The sequence below is a fragment of the Phascolarctos cinereus genome, unplaced genomic scaffold (assembly GCF_003287225.1).
Source record: "Phascolarctos cinereus isolate Bilbo 61053 unplaced genomic scaffold, phaCin_HiC Scaffold_2;HRSCAF=192, whole genome shotgun sequence".
NCBI classification, from domain to species: Eukaryota; Metazoa; Chordata; class Mammalia; order Diprotodontia; family Phascolarctidae; genus Phascolarctos; species Phascolarctos cinereus.
The window spans coordinates 63,424,250-63,448,720 of record NW_027555625.1 but is presented as its reverse complement, the minus strand read 5'-3'; the positions used below and the strand labels follow the sequence as shown (position 1 = coordinate 63,448,720).

Sequence of the window (24,471 nt, the reverse complement as noted above, 5' to 3'; positions counted from 1 at the left end):
GTATCTTAGAGCAGTGGTCTTGAAAAGGAGGGCTATGCCTACCCCACCTCAGTTGGCCATGGCATCATCCCAAGGGGTAATCAGTCAGAATGTGGAAAGATGAGAGTCACATCTCATCTTAGTGACAGCCAATCTCAGGGCTTTTCTCCAATGCAACTTAACCACTTCCTTCATCCATTAACTTTGAAACATTCCTTCAGCTGGGTCCCTACTCCTCTCCTTCTGTTAGCCTTTGGCCCCCTCTGGGTGATTATAACCTAACCTCAACCCAGTAACTGCAGCAAAGTCTCCACTTACCCCAAGGAATACCCACATTGTGGCCCCCAACCTGCATCACGGTTGCAGCCTGTGCCCTGAAAGGTTGGGTTCTGCAGTACAGGACAGTGTCTGGTAAGATGCCCCACTTCTGACTTTCATTTTTGGTGGGACAGAGTGCGCTGAATAGGATGAGCCAACAAGGATGGGTTGTAATCTGAACTGACATCTCCATTCCATTATCTTTCCTCCCCAAGCTCACTCTTCTTCTGAACTTCCCTATTTCTGTCAAGAACACCACTATCCTTTCTGAATCCCAGGTTCTCAACCTCTGTGTTATTCCTGTCTCTTCACTCAAATGAGAGTTTGCTCTCCAAAGTTACCAATGATCTCTTCATTGCCATACAATGGCTATTGCTCAGTCTCCATCCTTGTTGCCCTCTCTGCACCCTCTGACACACTGTCTGTCACCCTCTGCTCTTGGCTACTGTCTGTTCTCTAGGTCTTAGTGTCAATATGTCACATAAAAAACTCTGGCGTCTGCCCACCTTAGAAACTTGGAAACAGAATTTTCCCCCATGTTAAAACCATTCCAAATGGAGTTTCAGTGGGTTTTAAGCTTATTTGTTAAAAATATAAAAATACAACACCTTCTGATTAATTTGGAAGAACAACTGATTAACATTAGGGAAGATAGAAATTTATGAGTCAAATGTCAGCAAAAAACCTTTGTAGAATTGGTGGATGGCATCCAAAAATGATTCTCATCATTTAGTGAGAGCAGCCAACGAGGCCCTTCTTTGTGAGGCGTTGTTTTTGACTGCAAAAAGCATGAAAACCAAGTCTTGAAATGGACTGAACTTAGAAAATAAAGCTTTGGAATTGTTGCTATCCTAATGTTAAGCCAAAATTTGAAAAGAACAATGAAACATTTAGTGGCAATTCTCTCACTAAAATATCTGCAAATCACTACAAATGACATTTTGGTGAAAGCAAAATGTTTTTGCATCATTAACCAATAAGATATTCTTTTCAAGATAGGACATCTTTCTGTCATCCTTTCAACATTTTCTTTTCTTGTGTTTTATATTGCACATAATTATTAGTATGGATATAAATAAGAAAATATATACTTCTCAGTGGTGCACGCACAAACATCTTTTATTGATAGGAGTGCACGACTTAAAAAAAAATGGAGACCATGCCTTAGATATCATTTTTCTAAAAAAAAATTTTTTTCTTAGCAATGAGAAAACTGAGGCTCAGGGAGTTTAAATCTCTCAGAAGAGCCCTCCTTTTTGTTGTTCCCACTGACCAAATGTCACTAAGTTCAATGCATTTAGAAATTAACCCATTAAAGCCAGGCACCTAGTCTAGAGAGTTCTCAGGATAGTGTCACTGTGTAAGGGGTGAAGGGAAGCAGTGGTAAATAGGACCATGTTTGCTTGCAACCCTCGGGAAACCCTCAGCACCAAATGACTTCCCATTGAATAATGTGAGAATCAACAATGGCCCATAAATAGATCCAGCTGATCTACCAAAGCTCCCACTGGATATTCTCTTGGGTCTGTTCAAGGTCCCAGAGCTCAGTGGTCTGTAATTATCTCCAAATGTGAAAATCATAGAATCACGGGATTTAGAGCTGGAAGGCCCCTTAGAGATCCTCTATGGCAGGGCTTCTTAAAATCTTTGTTGTACCCTGGACCTCCTTGGCAGTCTGTGGATCTCTTTCCTGGATAAAGTTTTTAAGTAGTTGAAGAAAATTCTACATTTCAGTTAGAGGTTAGTGAAAATAAGAAGTATTTTTTTCCTATTCAAATTTACAGACTGTAAATCTGTCCATGGACCCCATCCAAGGGAAAGCAGTCTGTGGATCTCAGATTAAGGACCCCCGATCTAGTTCAACACCTTCAAATTACTGAAGAGGAAACTGAGACCCAGAGCAGGAAACTGACTTGCCCAAAGTAGAGCTAAGATTCAGACCCAACCCTGACTCCTCCTTCTCCCTCACTTCCTACATCTAATTAGCTGCCAAGTTCTGACGCTTCCATCCCAGCAATATCTCAACCGTGTGCCCCCTTCTCTACATCGCCACTGCACAATCCATCACCTCCCTGATGGACTTATATAGGAGCCTCCTAATGCTACCTGTACCCATTTCTGTATTTATCTTTCTGATGAATAACCTTGATAATTTCACTCCTCTATTCAAGCATCTTCAGTGATGCCCCATAGCCTATCTGAATAAAAGCTAAACTGTTTGGCTTGGTGTCCACACTGGTTCCAGCCTACTATTCCAGCCTCATCTCATATACGCTTTGCTTCAATCAGGCCAGTCATAGGATCAGAGGAATAACTATGGATTTTTGAACTTAGTTCCTTGCTTAGGGGAGCAAGGAAACGGTCAGGGTTTGAGGAGGGTTGGGAAGGGCAGAGAAGAACTTACCTAGGTGTAGTTTTCAGGGGGAGGAATCTCCCCAAGAACATCAGGAGGTTCCTGTACTACCAGAATAGTCACAGCTGCTGAGGAGATGGAAGGTAGTAGGATCAGGGAAAGAAGTGGCGCTACTTGGGGAAAGAATGCTCCAGATTATACTGTAAGCACCCTCTAATTTTTGGCACCCTGGTGCAAAGCTCTGATTAACTCACCCTAGTTAAAGCTTTGTATAGGATGGTAGATTTAGAATTGGAATGGACTTAAGAGACTCGTCTAGTCTGACCTCTCCTTTCACAGAGGAGTAAATTGAGACCCAGGGGGTGAAAATGACCTGCCCAAGGTAAGTAGATAACAGAGCTGAGGTCAAATTTCTTTTTCTGACTCTAAATTCATTGTTCTTTCCATCCTACCATGCTGTGTTCATACCTTATCCTCCCCCGCCTCACTTTGATTTCCTTCAGTTTGATTCACAGTATTATAGGATTCCAAGCTGAAAGAGGCCTTAGAAATCCTCTAGTACAATCCCTTCATTTTACAGAAAAGGAAACCGAAGACCAGGTGGCATAGTGGATAGAGTTCTGGGCTTGTAGTTAGGAAACCCCAAGTTCAAATCCTGGCTTCAGATACTTACTAATTGTGCGATTCTGGGAGAGTTTCTCAGCCTTATTTTCCACATCTGTAAAATGAGGGGATTGGACCTGATGCCTTACAAGAGCCCTTCCAGCTCTGATATGTGATCCTAGGACCTTGCCCAAGGTCACAGAGCTAGCATATAACAGAATCCAAGGGACAACCACATGAAAGGTACTGTTGGGTCCCATGGACTCTTCCTTTAACCCCTCCTTCCCCCACTAGGATATCCGCCTCCTCCTCTAGCACTTCACCGTACCCCTCATTCAGCACTTATCTCCTACACTACAAGCATCGTGCCCCTCTAACCAGAGTTGGAAGCTCCGTGAAGGCAGGGGCTGTCTTATCTATTTTTGTCTTTCCCAGAAGGCTTTGCAATCAATAGTTGCTCAGTAAATGTTTTTAGTGGCTGCTGCTGAAATACAAAACATGTTCCAAAGTCAAGTCAAATCCCTGAGCATTTATTAAGTGCTCGTTAGAGACACTGTGCTAAGTGCCAGGCAGGAATAAAGCAGCTTGTTAGCCTAGCCAGTTAGTGGGCGACTTTGGTGGCTGTGACCCAGACTATATGTATAATTTATACACAGTGTCACTGATACTTGCCTCACTCTAAGGAGTGAGAACCGAAGAACCAAAGAAGTCTTCTTCACACATACCGCAGGGAAAGAGAAGCAGCATTGGGGGGTAGCAGAAAGAGAACGAGGTTCGAAATCAAAAGACCTGAGTTCAAATCCTGACTCTGACACTTAACTATCTGTGTGACCTTGGGCAAAACAAGGAAGTGTTTCCTGGACCTTAAAAATTTCCTCATCTGTCAAATGAGGGAGTTGGAACTATTTGATTTCTAAGTTCCCTTAAAACTTTAAATTTTGTGAATAAACCTCTAGAATTGCAAACAAAAAGTGAGTTCCAGAACCTGATGTTTAGCCCTAGTATCTAGTTCCAGCCCCAAACTCATCTCTGGCCCAGAGCAACTTTTCACTGGCCCCTCAGCCTTCCCTAACCTACTATGTATGTCTCCTTCAAAGAGAGGTCAAGAATTGACTGACCTTGTCTTCTAGTCTATTGTCCTCCTTATAATCTACTCTCCCCTCCTCTGTCACTATCAGGATACTAGAAGGGGTAATAAGTTCAGTGGGGTCTATACCCCCTTCAGTGTCAACCTGGGATTACCCAATAGCCACAAGGGTTCCAATCTAAGTCAAAAGCCTCAGCCTTCATTCAGTTCAATCTAATGAGAATTTATGACCAAAGTTTGAGGTTGGAGTTACGTCTAGCCCTCGGTCTTAGCCCTTCTTCTGGGACTCCATCCCTCTCTGAGTCCTCTGCCCCTCTCCCCAAACTTCATCTTCTCACCTTTGCTTCTGCTCTTCAATGCCCCCCCATCCTTGACTTCTATATCCCTCTCCAAGCCTCAGTGCCTCCCCAACACTTTCTCCAAGCCCCCTCTGATGGACTTTGCCTCCACTCCATTCTCTACCTCTCTTCCTAATCTCTGCCCCTCCTCGGCTTATGCCCCCTGGTTTGCTCCCTAGCTTTGGCTCCTCCTGGCTCTCGCCTCTGTCTCAGATTCCATCCGCATCTCTGGTCACAGACACCCTTACCTACTATTGCTTTCACTCTAGAGAAATTCCCAGGCTGGTCCTTCTCCAGGGAGGCTCTGGGACAGCTACAGGGACAGGAGGCTTACTTGGGGGTGGTGTCCAGGCTGGAGGGTGCCTCAGTCTAGGAAAACTCCATTCACCTCCTCCTGGGGCTGAAGGACAGAAGTCTGACTCACCGGAGCTTGCCCCTAACTGCTCATTAGTTACTGATTGACTTTCTAATTAAGAAAAGTCCCAATGACTAACTCAGGAGAGCCACTGACTGAGATTACCAACCGTGTGATGGGGAGCTGGGCTTTGGCGTGGAGTTTTTCCGGATGGGTGGCACTGCTGTGGTCGGGGTGGGAGCATAGAACATCAACAGGCAGGGTAGGGCTCAGTCCCAAGGTAGTCCAGAGCCCAAGCTGGGTGCCATAGTGCTGGTAGAATGGTCTAACTGGGGACATTGAGGCACAGCAGAAAGGACATGAGCAAAGTCAGAAGACCTGGGTTCAAGTCTTCATATTTGCATTGTGATTTCCAGCAAGTCCCTTCTCTTCTCTGGGACTCAGTTTCCACATCTATAAAATAATGGCATTGGACCATATCAGGAATTCTTAACCTGAGGTCTGTGAAATTTCCTTTCTTATATTTTCCTTTGTAATCTTCTGTATTTAATTTTATGTGTTTAAAAACTGCAGTTCGGAGAAGGGGTCCATAGGCTTCCCCAGACTTCCATCAAAGGGGTCCAGCATACAAGCAACCTGGTAGATGAGTTCTAAGCTTTCTTCTATCATAGATGTTCTGTGTTCTAATGTTCTATATTCCAAGGATGGAGAACCTTCCAGATCTAATATTCTGTGGTCTGTCTCAGCATAACCCTCCAAACTACTCCCCACTGGATGTTGCCAAGTATGTCCAGGAAGTGTAGTACAGTAAAAAGAACACAGGTTCAGATTTAGGCTCAGTTTTCACCTCTGCTGTGCAGATCACTTAATAATAGTAGTTAACATTTATATAGGGCCTTAAGGTTTTGTAAAGTGTTCTGTATACATGACCCTCACAACAACCTCAGGAGATAGGTACTCTTATTATTTTGTGGGTGAAAAAGCTGAGTCTGAGAAAGGTGAAGTTACCTGCCCAGGATCCCACAGTAGGATTTGAACTAGCTCTTTCAAGTGCAGTCTCCACCAAGCTGACAACCCAGGAGATGGTATTTCCACAGGGATGGCCAATGCCATGACATTTCCTGTCCAGCTCCAGGGGTGAGAAAGCTAAGCTGAGAGTGAAAGTCTCCCCCCAGGCAGGCTTTACCTGACTCCAGGTCCTATGCTCTATCGGCTAGGCCACCTGGCTGACTCCCAGGCAGCTACCTTTCTGGGCCTCAGTTTCCTCATCTGTAAAATGAAGGGCTTGGGTTATTAGATGGTCTCCGAGGTCCCTTCCGGCTGCATATCTACCATCCCATGATGCTTCCTTCTCTGACTGTCCCAACTCTATTGCTGTCCTTAGAGCTGCCGGGTGCATCCTTGGAATCATCAGACCAGCTGTAGCTGCCCCTTGGTAGATAAGGATAGAATAGGTGATTCCATAGAAAATGGAGTCTGTGTAGTCACAGTACCCTGGTAGGAGGAGAACAAGCATTTATTAAGTGCCTATTATGTACTGTGCTAAGCACTTTACAAATATTGTCTCACTGCATCCATCTAGCAACCCTAGGAGGTAGGGGCTATCATTATCCCCATTTTACAATTGGGAAAACTGAGGTAAATAGAGGTTAAATGACTTGCCCAGGGTGACATAGCTAGGAGGTATTTGAATTGGAGTTTGAACTTAGGTTTCTATGACTTACCTATAGCACTACCTAGCCCCTTCTAGACATGGAATCAGGAGAAACCTAAGTTCAAATCCCAGCTCTCACACTGCTGTGGGTTTCTGGATAAATTACTTCACTTTGCCATGATGTAATTTTTCTCATCTAAAAATTGGGAATAATAATACCTGTGCCAGGTACTTTATAGCATTGTGGTGAGGAAAATGCTTTAAAAAACTAGAGGAAATGTGAGTTGTTCTCCACAGCTCCCCAGGCCCAGGTTGGATAGGTATAGCTTTAGCAGGAGCCCTTTTGGCACTGGTCCCTGAGTCCAGAGGTTTTGGGGCTCTGCTTTTAGCTGTCCCTTTTTCTGGGGAGAATTCCCCAAGGGCCTTCCACAGCTCAGTCTTGGCTCTGGCATCCACCTCTTTTCTTGGTTCTCTGAGCATCCACCGTACCCCACCCCTTCATCTCCCTCCCCTTGTACACAATTACGAGTTCAGCTGGAATGAAGAGATAACGTCTGACCAGGGCTGGATGGAGCTGGGTAGCTGAAAGGGTGGAGAGAGCCAGAGCATAGCTCCCTCTGAGAGCTGCTGAAGGTGCCAGAGACATAACCCCTTCCCACCCCCTGCCTCCATCTCTTGAAAGAAAACACTGAGGGGGTCTGAGGTGGTTAGAAATATCTTTGTGCATGGGAAAGGCTTCTTGTTACAGGAACATTTTAAAGAAAGCTGGACACCCTGATCTCACTGGAAGGGTTAGTGTGCTTAAGACATTGATGTCACTAATTCAATAGTGACCTTGGACACACATTGCACTTCCCCTCTCTTGTGGGTCTCAATTTTCTTGTCTATAAAAGGGGGAGGGGACCAGAAGGTCTCTAAGATTTTTACTAGTTTGGACATTCTGTGTTCTAACATGCTGTCTTAGGGTCCCTAGAGGTGCAGTGGATAGAGTGCTGGGCCTAGAGTCAGGAATATTTGAGTTAAAATCCAGCCTCAGCCATTTAACTAGCTGTGTGACTCTGGCTAAGTCACTTAATCTCCATCTGCCTCAATTTCCTCATCTGTAGAAATAAGGAATGATAATAGCACCTACCTCCCAGGGTTGTTGTGAGGGTCAATTGAGATAAAATTTGTAAAGTGCTTAGCACAGTGCCTGGAATATAGTTGGCACTCCATAAATGCTAATTTCCTTCTGGCTCTGAAGCTCTGTGTTTTAAGACTCCATTCCAACTCCAACATTCCATTCCAAGCGCTACCCCCTCTTCCACTTCCGCCATTCTAATCTGGGACTGAATCTAAGGGTGATACTGTGGAAAGAGCCCTGATTCCAACTCAGAGAACCTGAGGTTGTGTTTTGGCTCCTCCCCTTACTACCCATGTGACCTTGGGCAAATTGAGGTACTGGGGGTAAGGGTTGGGGGTTATCTGTAAAATCAGGTAGCTGACACCTAAGATACCTTCTAGCTCTAAATACGTGATCCTGGGATCCTCTGACACGGCAGAGAATGTGTGCAGAGCCAACCTACAATATAGCAAGGCCCCACCTAAACCCTGTGCTATGAGCAAAGTAGGAACACAGCTAGCCAAGCTGAAAGGACTGGGACCTTGTCCGTGACCTTGAACCTGACCACACTGAGAAAGCTTCCCTGGAACGTGGCTCAGGAGACTCTGTTCTCTCCTGCAGGCGCCTGGCCTGAGGCCTCCTGGGAAGGATGGAGTAGGCAGTGGTCCAGTCCCCATGCTGAGAGGGAGGCAGACAGAGAGGCCGCCACATCAGAGGACTGGGGTTTGCAGGACCTGCAGCGGGGTCTGAGGTGGGGGGATTTGTGGCATTGAGATGAGCAGAGCGGGGCTGGGCCCAGACTTTTGACCTTGAAATGGGGGAAAGCAAGAGAAAAATGGTCTCCTGGAAGAGAGATTATCCTTTTAGGAAGTTAGGATCATGAAATAAGAAGTTTATTTCATAGGATATCAACTACTCAAGCTGGAACAGACTACAGATTGAAGTCACCCTCTTTCCAGATAAGAAATAACTCACATCAAGATTCTTCTTACAACTCTGTGTGTGAAATAGGTAGAACAAGGTGCAATGCCCCCATTTTACAGAGGGGGAAACTGAGGTTTAGAGATACTCTATGACTTGCTCAAGGTCACAAAACAAGTTAGTGACAATAGATGACATATAATAATAATAATAATAATATAATAATAATAATAATAATAATAATAATAGCTAGCATTTATACAGCACTTTAAGGTTTGCAAGTGCTTTGCTAATAATATCTTTCTTGATCCTCACAACAACTCTGGGAGGTAGGTGCTGTTATTATCCCCATTTTACAGATGAGGAAACCAAGGTAGTAAAAAATCAAGTGACTTGCCCAAGGCCACATAGCTAAGAGGTATCTGAGGCAGCATCTGAACTCAGATCTTCTAAAGAACATAAATTATCTTCCATCTTGCCTTGTCTTTCCTCTTTTGTAATTTTTGCATCTATTCAATTAATTCTTTCAGTGGGGATACAGATAGAACTGGGGGGATGATTTCTTTTTTTTTTTTTTGCTAGGCAATGGGGTTAAGTGACTTGCCCAGGGTCACACAGCTAGTAAGTGTCAAGTGTGAGAGGCCACATTTGAACTCAGGTCTTCCTGACTCTAAGGCCAGTGCTCTATCTACTGTGACACCTAGCTGCCCTTGAACTCAGATCTTCTTAACTGTAGGTCCCATGCTTTATCGACTGAGCCTCCCAGGTGCCTTTCAAAATTCAAAATTTGCAAAGCACTTTCCACGCTTATTTCATCTCATCCTTATAAACAACCTCCTGAGGTGCAGCAGACAACACAGGTATTATTCCCATTTTATAGGTCAGGAAACTGAGGCTGAATGAGATCAAGTGACTGGCCCATGGCCACACAACTAGAAAAGATAAAAGATAGGATTTGAACCCAGACCTTCTTGGCTTCAAGTCCAGCACTTTACCCACAATGCCAGGCTGTTTGTAAAACTCAGATATTTCAAGAGCCACCTGAAAGCTAGACTAGATGTTTAGCACCATGACTTGGCTTCCTAGGGATAAACTAAGCCAGCTTTTGATTATCTGGATGATAGATTTAGATCTGGGAGGAAACAAGATTATTTAGTTTAATCCTCTCGTTTTACAGATGAGGAAATTGAGGTCCAGAGAAAGAAACAGACTTGTCCAAGGCTGTATAGATAGTAAGTGAATGAACTATAGTTTGAGTCCTTGTTTTCTGACTCAAGATCTAACACTTTCTTCACTACACCTAGAACATGAAGGCAACATGGTGTAATGGAGAGAATCCTGGCTCCCAGCCAACCAGTCATCCAGCACCAGGGTCCAACCAGTTCTGGAATCTGGCAATCTGCCCTGTTGGCTTATATGGAAACCCCAACCTTCCCTCCCCACAGACCCTTTTCACCTCTTTCTCAGGGAACAGCACATGTTTAATAATCAAATCAATATTACTATGGTTACTGGAAGGGACATGACAATCTAGTGCCCTAGGCTCCCTTTACAATCCCTGGGATTACCTAGACTTAAGTTCCCTTCCCTGATCACCATTCCTCATTATGTGTTGTATCCTCTACTACAATGTTAGCTCCTTGAGGGCAGAAATTATCTCACTTATAGATTCATATCCCCTGGCCCAGACACTTTCCCTAATCTGGGCCTCAATATTCTCATGTATTAAACGGGAGAGATTAATCCAAGCCCTAGATACCTCAGAGAGTGATTGTGAGAAGCAAATGACACAACAGATGTAGAAGGGTTTGGAAAAATTAAAAACCCTCTAAAAATGTATCATTGTTACTACTAGACTCACCAGGTCTGAAGCACGTCTGATTATAGCTTATCTTGATTGATTATTGCTCTCTTTTCATTCTATAATTCACTTATCCTCCCAACTAGACTGTAAGCTCCCTGGAGATAGAAGCCCATATCTTTTCTTTTTGTCTTCTCACAAGATAGGGCAGGGAATAGGAATGGATGGATAGATGGATGAATGGATAGAAGGATGGAAGGATGGAGAGAGGGATAGCATGGATGGATGGAAGGAGGGATAGATGGATGGAAGAATAGAGAGAGGGATAGGATGGATGGAGGGAGGGAGAGATGGAAGGGTAGAGGGAGAGAGAGAGGAAGAAAGGGAATGGATGGATGGGTAGAGGGTTGTTGTTTGTACTTTGTTCTTGAAAAGGACCAATGACATCAGGAGGGTGATATTTTGACTTGCAAGTGAATTGGATTTAAGTGAGGCAGAACTGTGCAAAGTCATCAGCCTCATTCTCATGGAAGGAGGGATATTGGAAGGGAGAGAGGGAGGGATGAAGATAAGCAATATGAAAAGAGTTCTGGCCTTGATGTCAAGAGGTTCTGAGTTTGAATCTTGGCTCTCCTATTAATTAGTTATGTGATCATAAGTAGGTCTCATCCTGTCTCTATGCCTTGGTCTCTTCATCAGCAAAATGGGGATAACTCCTATAATACCTACATCATAGAACTCTAAATGCACTCTCTTTATGCCTTAGCCTCACAGAATCCCACTATTCCATTAAGATGCAACTCAAGTACCATCTTTTTCATGAAAGCCTTTCCTGATCCTCCCTCCCCCCCCCCATATTGAAGGGCAGTTGGCCTAAGGGGGGACTTCACTAGGTTGACTGGCTGCCTTCCTGCCCCTTCCTGCAAAAAAAGAAAAAAAACCCTCAGGAGGCTCATTCCTTCCCCAGGCTTTTACCCCGAAGAAATAGCCACAGCTGCCTTTTCTCTTCTCTGGCCTTCTCTTTATGGCCATTGACAACTTTTCACAGAATTATAGGATTTAGAGATGGAAGGAACAGAGATTGTCAAATCAAACCAAGGAGGAAACTGAGGCCCACAAGAGTAAGCAGAAGAGCTGAGATTTGAACCCAGGCCTTGTGACTCACAATTCAGCATTCTTTCCACCGCACTCACAAGGCTGTTTCCTGGGTGGTCCCTACAGAACTGGAGTCAGATCAAGTTGTCCTTACCAGGATTTAATTAGAAAGTGGTTAGCACAAATTGTCCCAGCCTCTTCTCACACTTCCCAGCACACTGTGGACCCCTTGAAGGCCTGGCTCTGAATTACTGTGGGGGAAGGGGTAAGGCCAAGCTGGGAAAGAGAAGAAGTGGGGAGAGTATGGTCCTGAAGGCACAGCAAGGGGGAGAGTGTGGAGGAGGGGAGGGATATAAAGCATGTCGGAGTAACTGGAAACTTTGGTGTGCCATTGGCAAAGATTTTTCCTTCCACCCCCATTTCTCTCTTTAAGGTGCCACCCCACCTTCCACCTCCTGCTCTCCTCAAACCCAGGCAAAGCCTCCAGAGTTTCCCAGAAACTGAGAAAAGGTGAGTCTTCCCCTCATCCTCAGCCCATTCTCAGGTCTGAGATTCCAAGGGTTGGGTAGGAAACCTTCAGTGGAAGAAAGGGTTGAAGGTTTAGATGGATGACAAAGCCCATTTAAAGGAGTCTGATCCTGTCCCACTGAAGAGAGAGAGCTGTGATCAATAACCCAGAGGGAAGGTCTCACCAACATATAGAATGGGGTTCAAGTCCAGAGATGTATCTAACAATTTCCGTGCCTGGGGTAAGGGATAGGAGAGATTGGGATTGGGGCATGGGGAGCTGGCTAAGGGTGTGGCCCAGGGGAAGCTAGCCCCTAGACTGGTAGATGGAAAGGACAGAAGAAGGCCATGGGGAGAGGGGAGGGCTGGGGGTGCAGCCAGAGGGAGGAACCCACCCCAGGACACTGGGAGATTTCAATTATGTCCAAGAAAGAAGTCAGGGCCAAGGCCAGAGGAAGATTGCTGTTCTAGGGCAATCTCTAACGGTTCCCTTCTAGCTCTGGCTCTGGGGGGAGTCCAAGAAGGGATCCCAGGCTCTCCTGACAACCTCCCAATGCTGGGTCAGACTGACATTTCTCTAGATGTCTGTTCTTGTGAAGTGCAAATATCCTGATGGCTGAATGCTTTCCTATAGGGCAGTAACTTTTCCGTATAGGCCACCCATAAGAGTTGCCCCAGTGAAGAGAAAGGCTTATATTCTGACCTGATCCTGTACAAGTTAGAATCAAGCTAAGAACCAACCCCACCAAAATGCTAAAGATTATAGTTCTTAGACCCTAGAATATTAAAAGTCAGAACTGGAAGAGACCTTGGAACATGGACTGGTTGAGCTAGAAAGAACTTTAGAACACAGACTATCAGAGAAGGGTCTTAGAACGTAGAATATTGAAATACCTTGTTCTCACCTCTGTGAGGGAGGCAGAGATTATTTTACCCCATTCTACAAATGAGAAAAGGTGGAGGGCCATACCAAGCATGAGTGAATGTCACAGTGGGAAGAGACCCTTGAGCATAAAATGGTAAGAGCTAGATAGGGCCTTAAGAATCTAGTCCAACCATCTCATTTCTTGGGGTTGGGGAAAGTGAGGCCCAGAGAGTAGAAGTGATTAGTCCAAAGTCACACTGAGGATTACAGCACAGTTGGTACTAGTTACCAGAAACCTGTGTCTCTGGACACTTACCCTTTGCTCTTCTTGCAGCTGGCGTGGCCTGGTAAACCATGCCAAATGCAGAACAGAGGCAAGGGTCTTGAAGAAAATAATCTGTCTGGGAAGGAACTTTAACAGGAAATAATCCTTTATTATAAAAGTCTGCATGTAAACAAATAACAAATTCATCAAACAGCCTAAATGGAAGTGCAATGTTAACTTACTGCATAAAACAGTCAACTAAGTCTCCCCCCTCCCTCCCCATTTACTTTCTCCCACTGGGATGTGGTTTGGACTGTCCCCACAGGGGTCTGAAACAAGTACGGGCCTGCGTACCCAGGTCCTAGGGCCTCTCTCAAGGGGTGATTTGGGGCAGTGCAGTCATGTACGATGAGCCACCCTCTCCATGTCCATCTGTAGTACTCAGTGCCCCAGCTAGGCCAGAGGGGCAGGCCCCTTGGCTGGGGGGAGACCCCCAGGGGCAAGGGTTGGAGCTCCAGCTGCTTTTGGCCTCCAGTCTCCCATAGCAGCCACTCCAGCCTTGCTTCCCAGAATCACTGATGAGTCTTAAGGCATCATGGATTTCAAGCTGTCATGGATTTTCGAGTTGTCCAATTCCCTCATTTTGTAGATGAAGAAACTGAGTCCCAGATTGGGGCAGTAACTTTTCCAAGATCACACAGTTAGTGGCAGAGTCCTAGGATTTGAACCCAGGTCCGAGGATTTCAAATCTAGCACTCATTCCACTATACCATGGATAGGGGCCCTGTGCCTATCAAGAATACCTCTATGCCACCCCTTGGGGTGCTCCCCTTCCCCCCTCCCCCATAGTACTTCTGCCTAGAGCACAGAGAGGTCGTGGCAGGATTTGGATTTGGCCTTGAAAGCCATCTTTTTGTTGTTCTTGGCCACAATTCGGCCCAGGAAGCGCTTTGCCTTCTTGCCAATGCTCTCTCGCCTCTTGGTGTTGGCCATCCGCCGGGCATTGTCTTCTTTGCTGTCCTTCCGGAGCCGGATCTGCCGGACGATGCCCTCAAAGAGGTCCTGTACATTGTGGTGAAGGGCAGCTGATGTCTCGATGAACTTGCAGTCAAACACAACGGCACAGGCACGGCCCTCTGTAGATCCAAGAGGAAGGAAAGAAGTGATGAGGGAGGAGGGACCAGAGGAAAGGCTGTGGTGGAGGTGGGGGGGGTGAGGGGGCCAGGGACTCCGCCAGAGACTTCTTACTGAACAAGCCTAGTCCATCGCCCTGATCACCAGCCCTAGCCTGTGTAACTTTGGGCAGATCCCTTCCCTTTTACCTCAGTCTCCTTATCCACAAATGGGAGGATTCAAATAGATCTCCAAGGTATAGAATCAGTCAGTCAATAAGCATTCATTAAGTGCCTACTATGTACCAGACATTATGCTAAGTGCTTTAAGGGATAAAGAAAGAGAAAAGATTATCCCTGCTGTCAAGGAGTTCACAGTCTAACAGGGGAGACAAACTACATGAAGAAGAAATAGGAAATAATTAACCAAGGGAAGGCACTAGACTAAGAGGGATTGGGAAAGGCTTCCTGTAAGATGTTACAGCAGGAGGGAAACTTAGAAAATAAAACATATGGAGAGACGGGATCTTAGTGACCAATGGAGTGAGTGACCATTTAGTCCCACTCCATTTTATAGATGAGGAAACTAAGGCTGAGAGAGGTAAGACAGTCTTGTAGCTCTGATCCGTTGTTTGTTCTAGTATTCTGTTTCTCCAGCTCTGACAGCACGTATTCTGTTTCTAGCCTTGGTCAGACCACGTGAGCAGGCATAGCTTTGGGATCTTCATGAGAAACAAGGCCATTGGTGACTTCCCAAGAGACAACTCCCTCAGAAGAGTGTCATAGGGTTGGCATTACTTCTATTTCCCCTCTTCTTTCCCTCACCTCTGCTCAGACAGTTTAGATTGTAAGCTCCTGGAGAGCAGGGGCTGCCTTTTGCCTTTTGTTGTATCCCCAGCACTTGGCATAGTGCCTGGCACATGGCAGGTGCTTAAGAAATGTTTATAGATTGATTGAATAACCCAAAATGATTCTTTGTACTTGTATAGTATCTTACACTTTTCAGAACCATTCGCTGTGATGGGATCCTCAAACTATCCCCATGAAGGAGACAGGATTGTTTACTAAGTGACACAGACAGTTAAGAGTCAGGTCACTTGTTTCCAAGTCCACTGATAGTTTTCTTACACATGGAGTCATTATGTTGAGGTGAATGGTAAAGGGATGAAGGCGAGGAATGTCCTGGGCCTAGGGGTCTGCCCTGGCCCCATTCAGTCTAGGAAGCCTGGGCCACTTCAGAGGGGAATCCCTGGCTTCAAGGCCAAGAAGGCATAGAGAGGATTAGGAAAAGCAAGTCTTCCTTCCCCCAAGGTGATGTCAGGGATTGGAAGTTTCTTCTCACCTCTCAGCTGGAAGAAACTCTACCCTACTGAAAGCTAAATACCCCAGACTCTCTCTATCACACACAGCCTATGTCCTGGCTGACCCCAGAGGAGTACTTTCTACCTAAAGTTCCCAAAGGGGTGATGTCTCTGTCTCTTCTGGGGGAGTGGGGTGGCCGGGATGAGACAGACGGATTCTGCTTTGAGTTTCAAATAAATACTTCAATGGCTTCTGTGGCTCCACTGCTCTATAACGAACAAGCTCCTGTCCTTTGAGTATTCTGTGCTGTGGACAGACTGAACTACTCCCCACTCCCTGTTGTTCTGACTTCTCCAGTCTCCGTACTTTTGTTCACTTGACCCTCAATGGTTGGAATAGGTTCCCCTCCCCTCCATTTCCATCTGTCAATGATCCTCCCTTCCTACAGGACCCAACTTAGACACCTTCTCTAGGAAGGCTTCCCTGACCATCCTACATCCAGGGGAAATCAAACTCTTGCTGCTCAAATTTCTCATAGCTTTGAAATTTGGAGTGGGGGGAGTTGTAGGACAGTCATTTCATCCCACAGAAAATGCAGAAGTTACCAAGTGCTCAAAGGAGCCCATAAGCACATTTCCCTCTCTGGTGGGTCCCACTGTTCCCCTGGGGTAAATTCCTTCTTGCTCAGAGCTACATTATGATTTGAACTCCAATTCTGGGCAATTTCTAGCTCTCCCAGAGGCTCTTTTACATAGTCCATCTCACACTAACAATGATTATTAATTGCTAATAATTGTTAATGAGAACTAATGATTATCAACAACTAGCACTTATATAATGCTTTAAAGTTTGCAAGGAATTGACATTTGTATGCCACTTGTGGTTGGGATGCTCCCTGGAAAGCAAAAACATTTGGGGACTGATGGCTTCCTTTCCCATTGGACCTGCTCTGAGTAACCTCTGGTAATAATGAGCAGGGGAGGTGGTGATGTCTTGAGCTCTCTCTCTCTCTCTCTCTCTCTCTCTCTCTCTCTCTCTCTCTGGTTCTCTGTCACTGTCTCTCTGTCTCATTGTCTATTTCTCTGTCTCTCTGGCACTCTCTGTTCATCTGTCTCTGTCTATATCTCTGTCTCTATTTCTCTGTTTCTGTCTGTCTCTCTCATTTATCTTATGTTATAATAGAAAGAGCACTAGAATAGACACTCAGAAGACTTGGGTCCAAGTCTTAGCAATGCTGCCATTTCCTAAATGCATGCATGACCTTGGGTAAGTAAAATGACTTCCTTTCTCAGAGTAGCCTTAAAAATAGAGATAATAAAATGTAAATAACCATACAGATACTAAGTATTTCCCAGAGCTGGTATGAAAAAGGGGATCTTATTATTGTCTCTCATTCTTTTGTTTTACAGATGTTTGTATACATGCCTTTCTTCCTGTTACACTGTATGTAAACTCCTTGAGAGCAGCTGAGTCTGTGTTATGTCTTTATACCTCCGAGCTCAGAGAATGACTACTGGCCTGTAACATCAGGGGACCTGGATTCAAATCTCACTTCTGATGCTTACTACCTATGAACCTTTGGGCAAATCACTTAACTGCCCTGGGCCTCAGTTTCCTCATCTGTAAAAGGAGAGAGTTGGATCAGATGACATCTGTGTTCTCTTCTAGCTCGACAACTGTATGACCTCTCAGAGGAAGCTGTCTCATCAGGCTTTCCAAACTAAACCAACCTCTGCTTTGTCCTCGCTCCCTCTCTTAGACCTATTCTCTCCTCCACTCAACCCCACCCCCACCTCCCAAGCCTTGCTCTGGCTTCCCCCAATCCCCACCAAGCCCTCAACCTCCCACAGAGCACTGTTCTGAACGGACGTGCCGAGAGAGGCAGCCTGACTGCAGCCAGCATTTTTCTGTCTTATATTTAGAAACTTGGCGGGTCCCTGGGGGGCGGGGAGGGTGGGGAGGAATAGAGGGGGGTGTCACTGTCTTTTAACCATGCAATTGCTGGGGTTTGAATCCCAGGTTTGGGGCCTCTCCTCCCAGGGGGGCAGGCTTACCATCCACAGAGACTTCTCTGGAGCGGACCAGGTCACTCTTGTTGCCCACGAGGATGATGGGGATATCCTCTGATTGGCGGGCACGCCGAAGCTGAATGCGCAGCTCTGAGGCCTTCTCAAAGCTGACTTTGTCAGTGACCGAGTACACAATTACATAGGCATCGCCCATCTTCATGCAGTGATTGGACAGCCACTGACTCTCATCCTAATAGGGGAGAAAATGCACCCTGTAGGTCACAGAAGCAACCCCCTGTCTGCCCTTGACCTGGCTGCTCCTTCCTGAGCTTCTGTTAGACCATGGAATTTCTCATAGGCAGCTGGGGGGGGGGGAGGATGAGCAGCTAGTTCTGTTTTTCTTTTCAAATATCAGCCTTATCTTATCCAATCAAAGAATGTTAGAACTGGAAGGGACCTTAGAACACAGAATGTTGGAACACAAAATGTCACAAGCTATAAGAGATAATACAACAAACACTTTTAAACCATCTGCTTTGTGCAAGCAATTTAACTAAGACCCAGTTCTTGAGCTCTAGTAGCTTAGAGACCACCCGTCTAGTCCAAGAGAAGAATTTAGGAGTCTTTGTTCTAGGCTGGCTCTATCCCCTTGCTATGTGACCTCAGGTAAATCACTTTCCCTCTCTGATCTTCAGTTTCCTCCTTTATACAATGGGGAAAATTTTACTTGTGCTACCTGTCCCAGGGTCCTGGCTAGGAACTATTACTATCTCACTTCTAGCTTTACAAAATATCATCTTTACAACAACTCTGAGGTAGGTAGTGCAAGCAGAATTATCCCTGTTTTATAGATGAGAAAACTGAGGATCAGAGAGGGGAAGAGACTTGGCTAGGGTGAGCCAGCCAAGTAAGTGGCAGAGCTGGGATTTGAACCCAGGGCTCCTGATTCCAAATCCAGAGCTCTCACACTTTGAAGTCATGTATTTTCTTTCCTTCTTTCTTTCTTTCTTTCTTTCTTTCTTTCTTTCTTTCTTTCTTTCTTTCTTTCTTTCTTTCTTTCTTTCTTTCTTTCTTTCTTTCTTTCTTTCTTTCTCTCTCTCTCTTTCTTAGGCAATTGGGGTTAAGTGACTTGCCCAGAGTCTCACAGCTACTAAGTATTATGTGTCTGAGGCTGGATTTGAACTCAGGTCCCTCTGGGTCCAGGGCCAGTGCTCTATCCATTGTATCACCTAGCTGCCCCTTGAAGTCATGTATATAAAAGTACTATGTGGTTTTAAAGCACTAAGGTATAAATCCATATAAATTATACAAGCTAGAAGTCACATGCCCTTTATTCTGCAGATGAGGAAACTGAGCTCCAAAGACAGTAAGTGAATCGTTCAGTGGCATGAGGCTAGGTAGTTCTTTTGCTTCTCTCTCGTCATCTTTCAAACACAGTCAGTATCATCAGTTTCAATCTCCGTAGAAAGCGCTGCTTAGGAATTTATTTTGGACAAAATGGAAGAGGAGGATCTTGGAGATCCCAAAGGGGAACTGGCTCACACCAGCAAACTACTCTTACTCCCTGATTCTAACCTGGAAATGTTTCAGCTTTGAAAACAAGCCTTCCCCCATTTCTTAGATTCAAATGCTTCTGGGGTGGGGTGGAGGAGGAGCATGAGGAGAGAAAGAAGGGAAGATGAAACATTTGAAACAACTCAGGATTCTATAAATCGGTATGGTTTAATGCAAAAAGTACTTGGCTTGAAGTTAGAAGTCCTGGGTTCAAATCTGCTACCTATGTGATACTTCTTTCTGGGCATCAATTTCCTCATCTATAAAATGAGGAAATGGGGTGGACTAGGTGAACTCAAAAGTCCTTCTAGTTCTAAAATCCTATGGTCCTAAGTCCAGGTCTCAGGGACATTATGACCATACCCATGGACATCCTTTGACGGCCTGGATAAGCATCATTCTACCAGCAGCCAAGAAGGTCCATCTGTCCCAGTAAATCTCCTTTTTATTACCTTATTACCCAAACATTGGGCCTTCCACTCTTGGTTTGGAGTCTTACCTGTTCCCAGATGTCAAACACCACAAGGGAAGCCTCTTCTCCATCCACCACAATGGATCGGTCATAGGTATTCCCTAGGGAAAAGACATGCCCCGAGAACAAGGTCATTGCAGGACCTCATAGAGAGAGAGAAAAGCAGTGTGCGGTAGGCATCGTGGGTGCAGTACAAGACCCCTGACCTCTCTCTGTCCCTGTCTCCCACCAATTCCTGTGCGAAATGGTTCCTTAATCTCCCTTCTCTTTTCTCCCTCTTCTCCCTTGTGTTTTCAATTATAGCAAGACCTGCAACCAATACACACACATGCACACATACACACACACGCGCACACACACACACACACACACACACACACACAATCATAGCCAGCCTCCTAGCCTCCTCCTCATCTCTATTTCTTGTTATAAATTAGCCCACTTTGAGGGCAGCCACTCTCTTTGTCTTTGAACCGACCCCCCCCCCCCATGCCTAGCAAATGGTAGGTACTTAAAAAACGCCTATTGGATTGGATGAGTTCCCTAACCTCCTTATCTGTCCCCTTGTTTCCAATTACAGCAGTGCCCTTAACCTCTTTATCCATCTCTGTTTTCCATTATTGCTAGATCTCTAAACTCCTTATCTATTCCTGTTTTCTGTTATAGCTGAATTCCTAAACTCCCTATCCAACTCCCCATCCCTCTGTTGCTTATTATAGCTGGACCCCTAACCTCCCATCTACCCATCTGTTTTCTATTTCACTTGGACCCCTAACCTCCCCCCATCCCCTTCCTTATTGTTCCCACGGTCCTTGCCACTGTTACTGATGATACATGGTGTCACATGCAAGTAACGTAAATACACTCTGTGTCGTATGAAGCCCAGCAGCTTTTCACTGTTCCAGTGTGACACATAGTGAGTGATACGAGGTCTCAGCCCCCACTTCTCCCTAGGACAATGGAACCCCTGCTTATTTGGCTAATAATACCCTCATGTCCCTATTCAGCCAGGCAGGGTCCAGAAGGTGGGAAGACCCATTGCTGTCTCTGCTTTACAGACCAAGATGTTCCTGGGATTTCAGAATTATTCCTTCTGCTGTGGCCTACTGAGGCCCTAAGAAGAAAGCATAGGATTGAGAGCTAGAAGGTACTTCAGAAGTCTGGGTCTAACACCTTCAGTTTACAGATGAGGAAATCGAGGCCCAGAAAAGTTAAGTGACTTGCTCAGGGCCCATAAAGCTATTAAGTATCTAAGACATGATTTGAACTCAGGTCTTCTTGACACCAAGTCTAGGAGTATTCTACCCAATATGCTAAGCTGGCTCTGGCCTGGCCTAGCCTGGCCTGGAAGATTAGTTCATAGACTGAGGGATCCCATAAAGCATAAAGAAAAAGTTGCACTTGCCCAAGTGGTAGAGAGCTGCTGTTGTTCAATCATCAGGTCTGACTTTCTGTGACCCCATTTGGGGTTTTCTTAGCAAAGGCACTGGAGTGGTTTGCCATTTCCTTCTCCAGCTCATTTTATAGATGAGGAAACTGAGGCAAATAGGATTAAGTGACTTGTCCAGGGTCACACAGCTAGTAAATGTCTGAGGCTGGATTTCAGCTCGGGAAGATAAGTCTTCCTGATGACAGGCCTAGCCCTCTATCCACCATGTCACATAGCTGCCCAGTACAGAGTATAGGCTGGTCTAAACTTAGGGGATATTGTCCCTATACTTCCTGAAAGCTACCTCCCCTTCCCCAATATCTAGAGAGTCACAGCTACTAACCTGTACTAGGCTGAGCTGGCTGGACCTACACTACCCACAGCCCTTTCTACCAAATCCTATCCGCCAATAGCCAGTACTCTGAACTCAGATTGACACCTGGTGTAGTAGCCTTTAGGGAAGAGGTCCCTGGTCAGAAATGGAGACTTAACCTGCTAAAGTTACCCAGGAAGCCGCTGGAAGGCAGCTCCCTGCAATCCACGGACCCCTTTTAAAAGGTACAGTGGAAAGATCTAGCAGTCAGTCAACAAGCCTTTATTAAGAATAACAGATTTGGAGTCAGAAGACCTCAGCTGAAAACTTGTCTCTACCCTTCCTGTCATTAGGAGCTTGGACAATCACCTTTTCCTCCCTGGGCCTCAGTTTCTTGATATGTCAAAGGAGAGGGTTAGACTAGATAATCTCTGAAGTCTCTATGGTGTTGTTGGTCCTTCATTCTCTTTTTCTTTTTTTGCTAGGCAATGGGGTTAAGTGACTTGCCCAGGGTCACACAGCTAGTAAGTGTTATGTGTCTGAGGCTGGATTTGAACTCAGGTCCTCCTGATTCCAGGGCTGGTGCTCTATCCATCGTGCCATGTAGCTGCCCCATGGTCCTTTATTCTCAAAGAGTTCTCTATGAGTTCTAAATCCTATGACCCCAGATTCCAAAGTGGGAGTTCATGAGCTCATCAACACCACCTTGGACATCACTATCACCTCCAGCCCCAAAGCCTGGATCTGCAGACACCTGGGAGTAGGGTGGGTTTTGTCACTCCCCAGTCACTTCAAGAAGGTTAGGGATGCTTCCCCCCCTCCTCATCCTCTCCCACAGCCTCAGCATTCCTAACAGATAGATGGACAGACAGATGGACAAACTCATACAAGTCCTTCCACAAGCCTAGGAGTTTATATTCTTGCTGTTTCTTCTCTCTCCTGAAAAGTCCAGAATATCACACCCAGGAGTGACCTAAAACCTGTCTAGAGACTAGATTCTAGGCCCACTTCCTCCGTTTAGAGAGTAGAAACTCAGGACCAGAGAAAAGAAGTTATTTGTCAAAAGTCATTCAGTAAATTCATTGCTGAGATGGGATTCAAATCCTAGTTTTCCCCGATAGCAAGTCCGGACTCTCTCGCAACAGCTCTTCCCTCACTCCACCTCACACATCATTCTTCTCCGATAATCTCAGAGTTGAGAAGGGCCTCGGGCAACTCTCAACCTCTCTGTAGCTGATCAGAAGACTTCTCTACAGGATCCCCAGAAAACGGCCAGCCGGCCTCCACATAAAGACCTCCCCACCCCCAAGGATCTCCCTCCTTTCTCTCCCCTCGATCGTTCCCATTTTTATTAAAGTCAATACAAGCAGTACTTAACGTTCCTGCTTAGTGTAGACGTTGCGCTAGGTTCTGGGATTAAAGACAAAAGGGAGACCAATTCCTGCCCTCCAGGAGTTTACAATCGTTACTCTTTTTCTCTCCTTTCTCTACAAGTCTTCTATCCCAAAACTTTTTCATACTGGCCTCTGTTCAGTCTCCCACCAGCCCCTGGCTCGGGTTTTCTCTCCTCTCTCCGTTCCTCCCCAGTCTTGCCCGGTTCCTATTGGCTGCGCTCCTTACTCACCAGCGGCCTCGGCTTCAGGGCCATCCTCGACGCCGCCGAAGATGCGTGCCAGGCTGGTTTTGCCCACACCTCGCTCTCCCAGAAGTATCACCTTGTACAGGTGGCCGTCTGACTCGCTGCCTGATGATGTGATGGAATCCGAGGAGCCCGAGGCCCAGCAGTCGCTCGGTTCCCTGGGACTGCCGGCGGGGCGCCGCACCAGGTTGGACAGTTGGTTCAAGGGGCCCGAGGGCAGCGCCGCCTGAAGGTCTCGCTCGTCCACTGGCATGCTGCGGCGATGCAGGTGCTGCTGAGTAAGGAAGGGCGTGCTGCCCCGCCGACGGTCCACGCAGCGCCGCTGAGCTCCACGATTCAGAGTCATCGTGCCCACCGCCTGTAGCAGACTGGGCAGGAGGGGACCCAGCCGAAGGAGAGGAGAGGAGAAGAGAGGAGAGGGGCAGCTTGAGTTGTGAGGTGACTATTCATCTACCCCGACTTCGAGGCTGCCCCTGGGCATTTCCTACCCTCCGCCAAGAGGACCATTCCCAGATCTGTTCACCCCTCTCGCCCTGTCCCGCCCCGCCACCAATACGCACAGACACCCCAGGACCACCTCTGGGTCGGTCCATCAAAGTAGCCACTGTCAGTCCCCAGGGCCATTTCGGGCTCTGACCATCCGCGACACACACACACACACATACACACACACACACACACACACACACACACACACACACACACACACACAAACACATCCTAGGACCAGTCTGGGTTCAGTCCACACCCCTGAGCTCGCAGAACCATCCCGTCCCTTCTAAGACCCCAGGCCACTGCAAAGTCCCTACCCGAAGATCCCAAGACAACAAATGGAGCAAGTCTCTCTGTCCTACACCGGACCCTGGCACTGGGGTACCAGCGGCCAAGATAGGGATTCTGGGAATCTACCCTCCTTCCTCAGCAACGCCCGGATCTCCGCGATACTCACCTCCCGTAGGGACTGACACGCAAGAACTCAGATTCGGATTCCGAGCCGGCTGACTCCCCCCGCCCAGTTGCCTCCGCCTCTTCTCGGGCTGATCTCCTGGAGAGCCCCAGCACCGCCTATTTATGTCCCGGCTCTGGCAGGGCGAGTCCAGACACGCCCCCTGTCCTTTCTCCTCCCCCTCCAGCCTCCTTTTCTCCCCCCCCCCCCACGGCCTCCCCTTCCCCAGCCTCTGCCAGCTCAGACTCAACCCCCCAGAGGGAGGGGGTGGCAGCTGGCGGGGGCTGGGGGGGGGGGACTGACGTGTCTGTACTTAGCCCTGACCTGAGGGGAAATCCTGGACAGAAGCAACCCCCAGCCCCCCTCCCCAGCCTGAGAAGTGAAGGTCTCTTTAGGGAAGAGCCCCAGAGTCCAAGGCCTTGGATTCCAATCCCAGCAATGCCACTAACTAG

General features: G+C 46.5%; 2 protein-coding genes across 8 annotated transcripts in view; both read right to left on the bottom strand.

Moving 5' to 3' along the window:
• CDH16 (cadherin 16) overlaps positions 1 to 5,111 on the bottom strand; it is a 46,413-nt gene extending 41,302 nt beyond the window's left edge. For 2 of the 7 annotated variants that reach the window (XM_020989428.2, XM_020989434.2), the window contains exons 1-2: positions 4,927 to 5,053; positions 2,702 to 2,778 (exon numbers count right to left, since the gene is read on the bottom strand). In XM_020989428.2, coding sequence (XP_020845087.1) covers positions 2,702 to 2,742 — 41 coding nt within the window. In that variant the 5' untranslated portion in view covers positions 2,743 to 2,778; positions 4,927 to 5,053. Of the gene's footprint in view, positions 1 to 2,701; positions 2,779 to 4,926 lie in introns of all 7 variants that reach the window. The other 5 variants (XM_020989431.2, XM_020989430.2, XM_020989429.2 and 2 more) reach the window with 5 other exon arrangements.
• An 8,280-nt stretch (positions 5,112 to 13,391) lies between these two features.
• On the bottom strand, positions 13,392 to 24,107 carry RRAD (RRAD, Ras related glycolysis inhibitor and calcium channel regulator). The gene is made up of 5 exons (XM_020989437.2): positions 24,023 to 24,107; positions 23,059 to 23,441; positions 19,720 to 19,793; positions 17,712 to 17,916; positions 13,392 to 14,379 (listed from the first exon to the last, which is right to left on the bottom strand). The coding sequence occupies exons 2-5, from the start codon at positions 23,417 to 23,419 to the stop codon at positions 14,102 to 14,104; spliced, it is 918 nt and encodes a 305-aa protein (XP_020845096.1). The 5' UTR covers positions 23,420 to 23,441; positions 24,023 to 24,107; the 3' UTR covers positions 13,392 to 14,101.
• Positions 24,108 to 24,471: the final 364 nt, after the last annotated feature.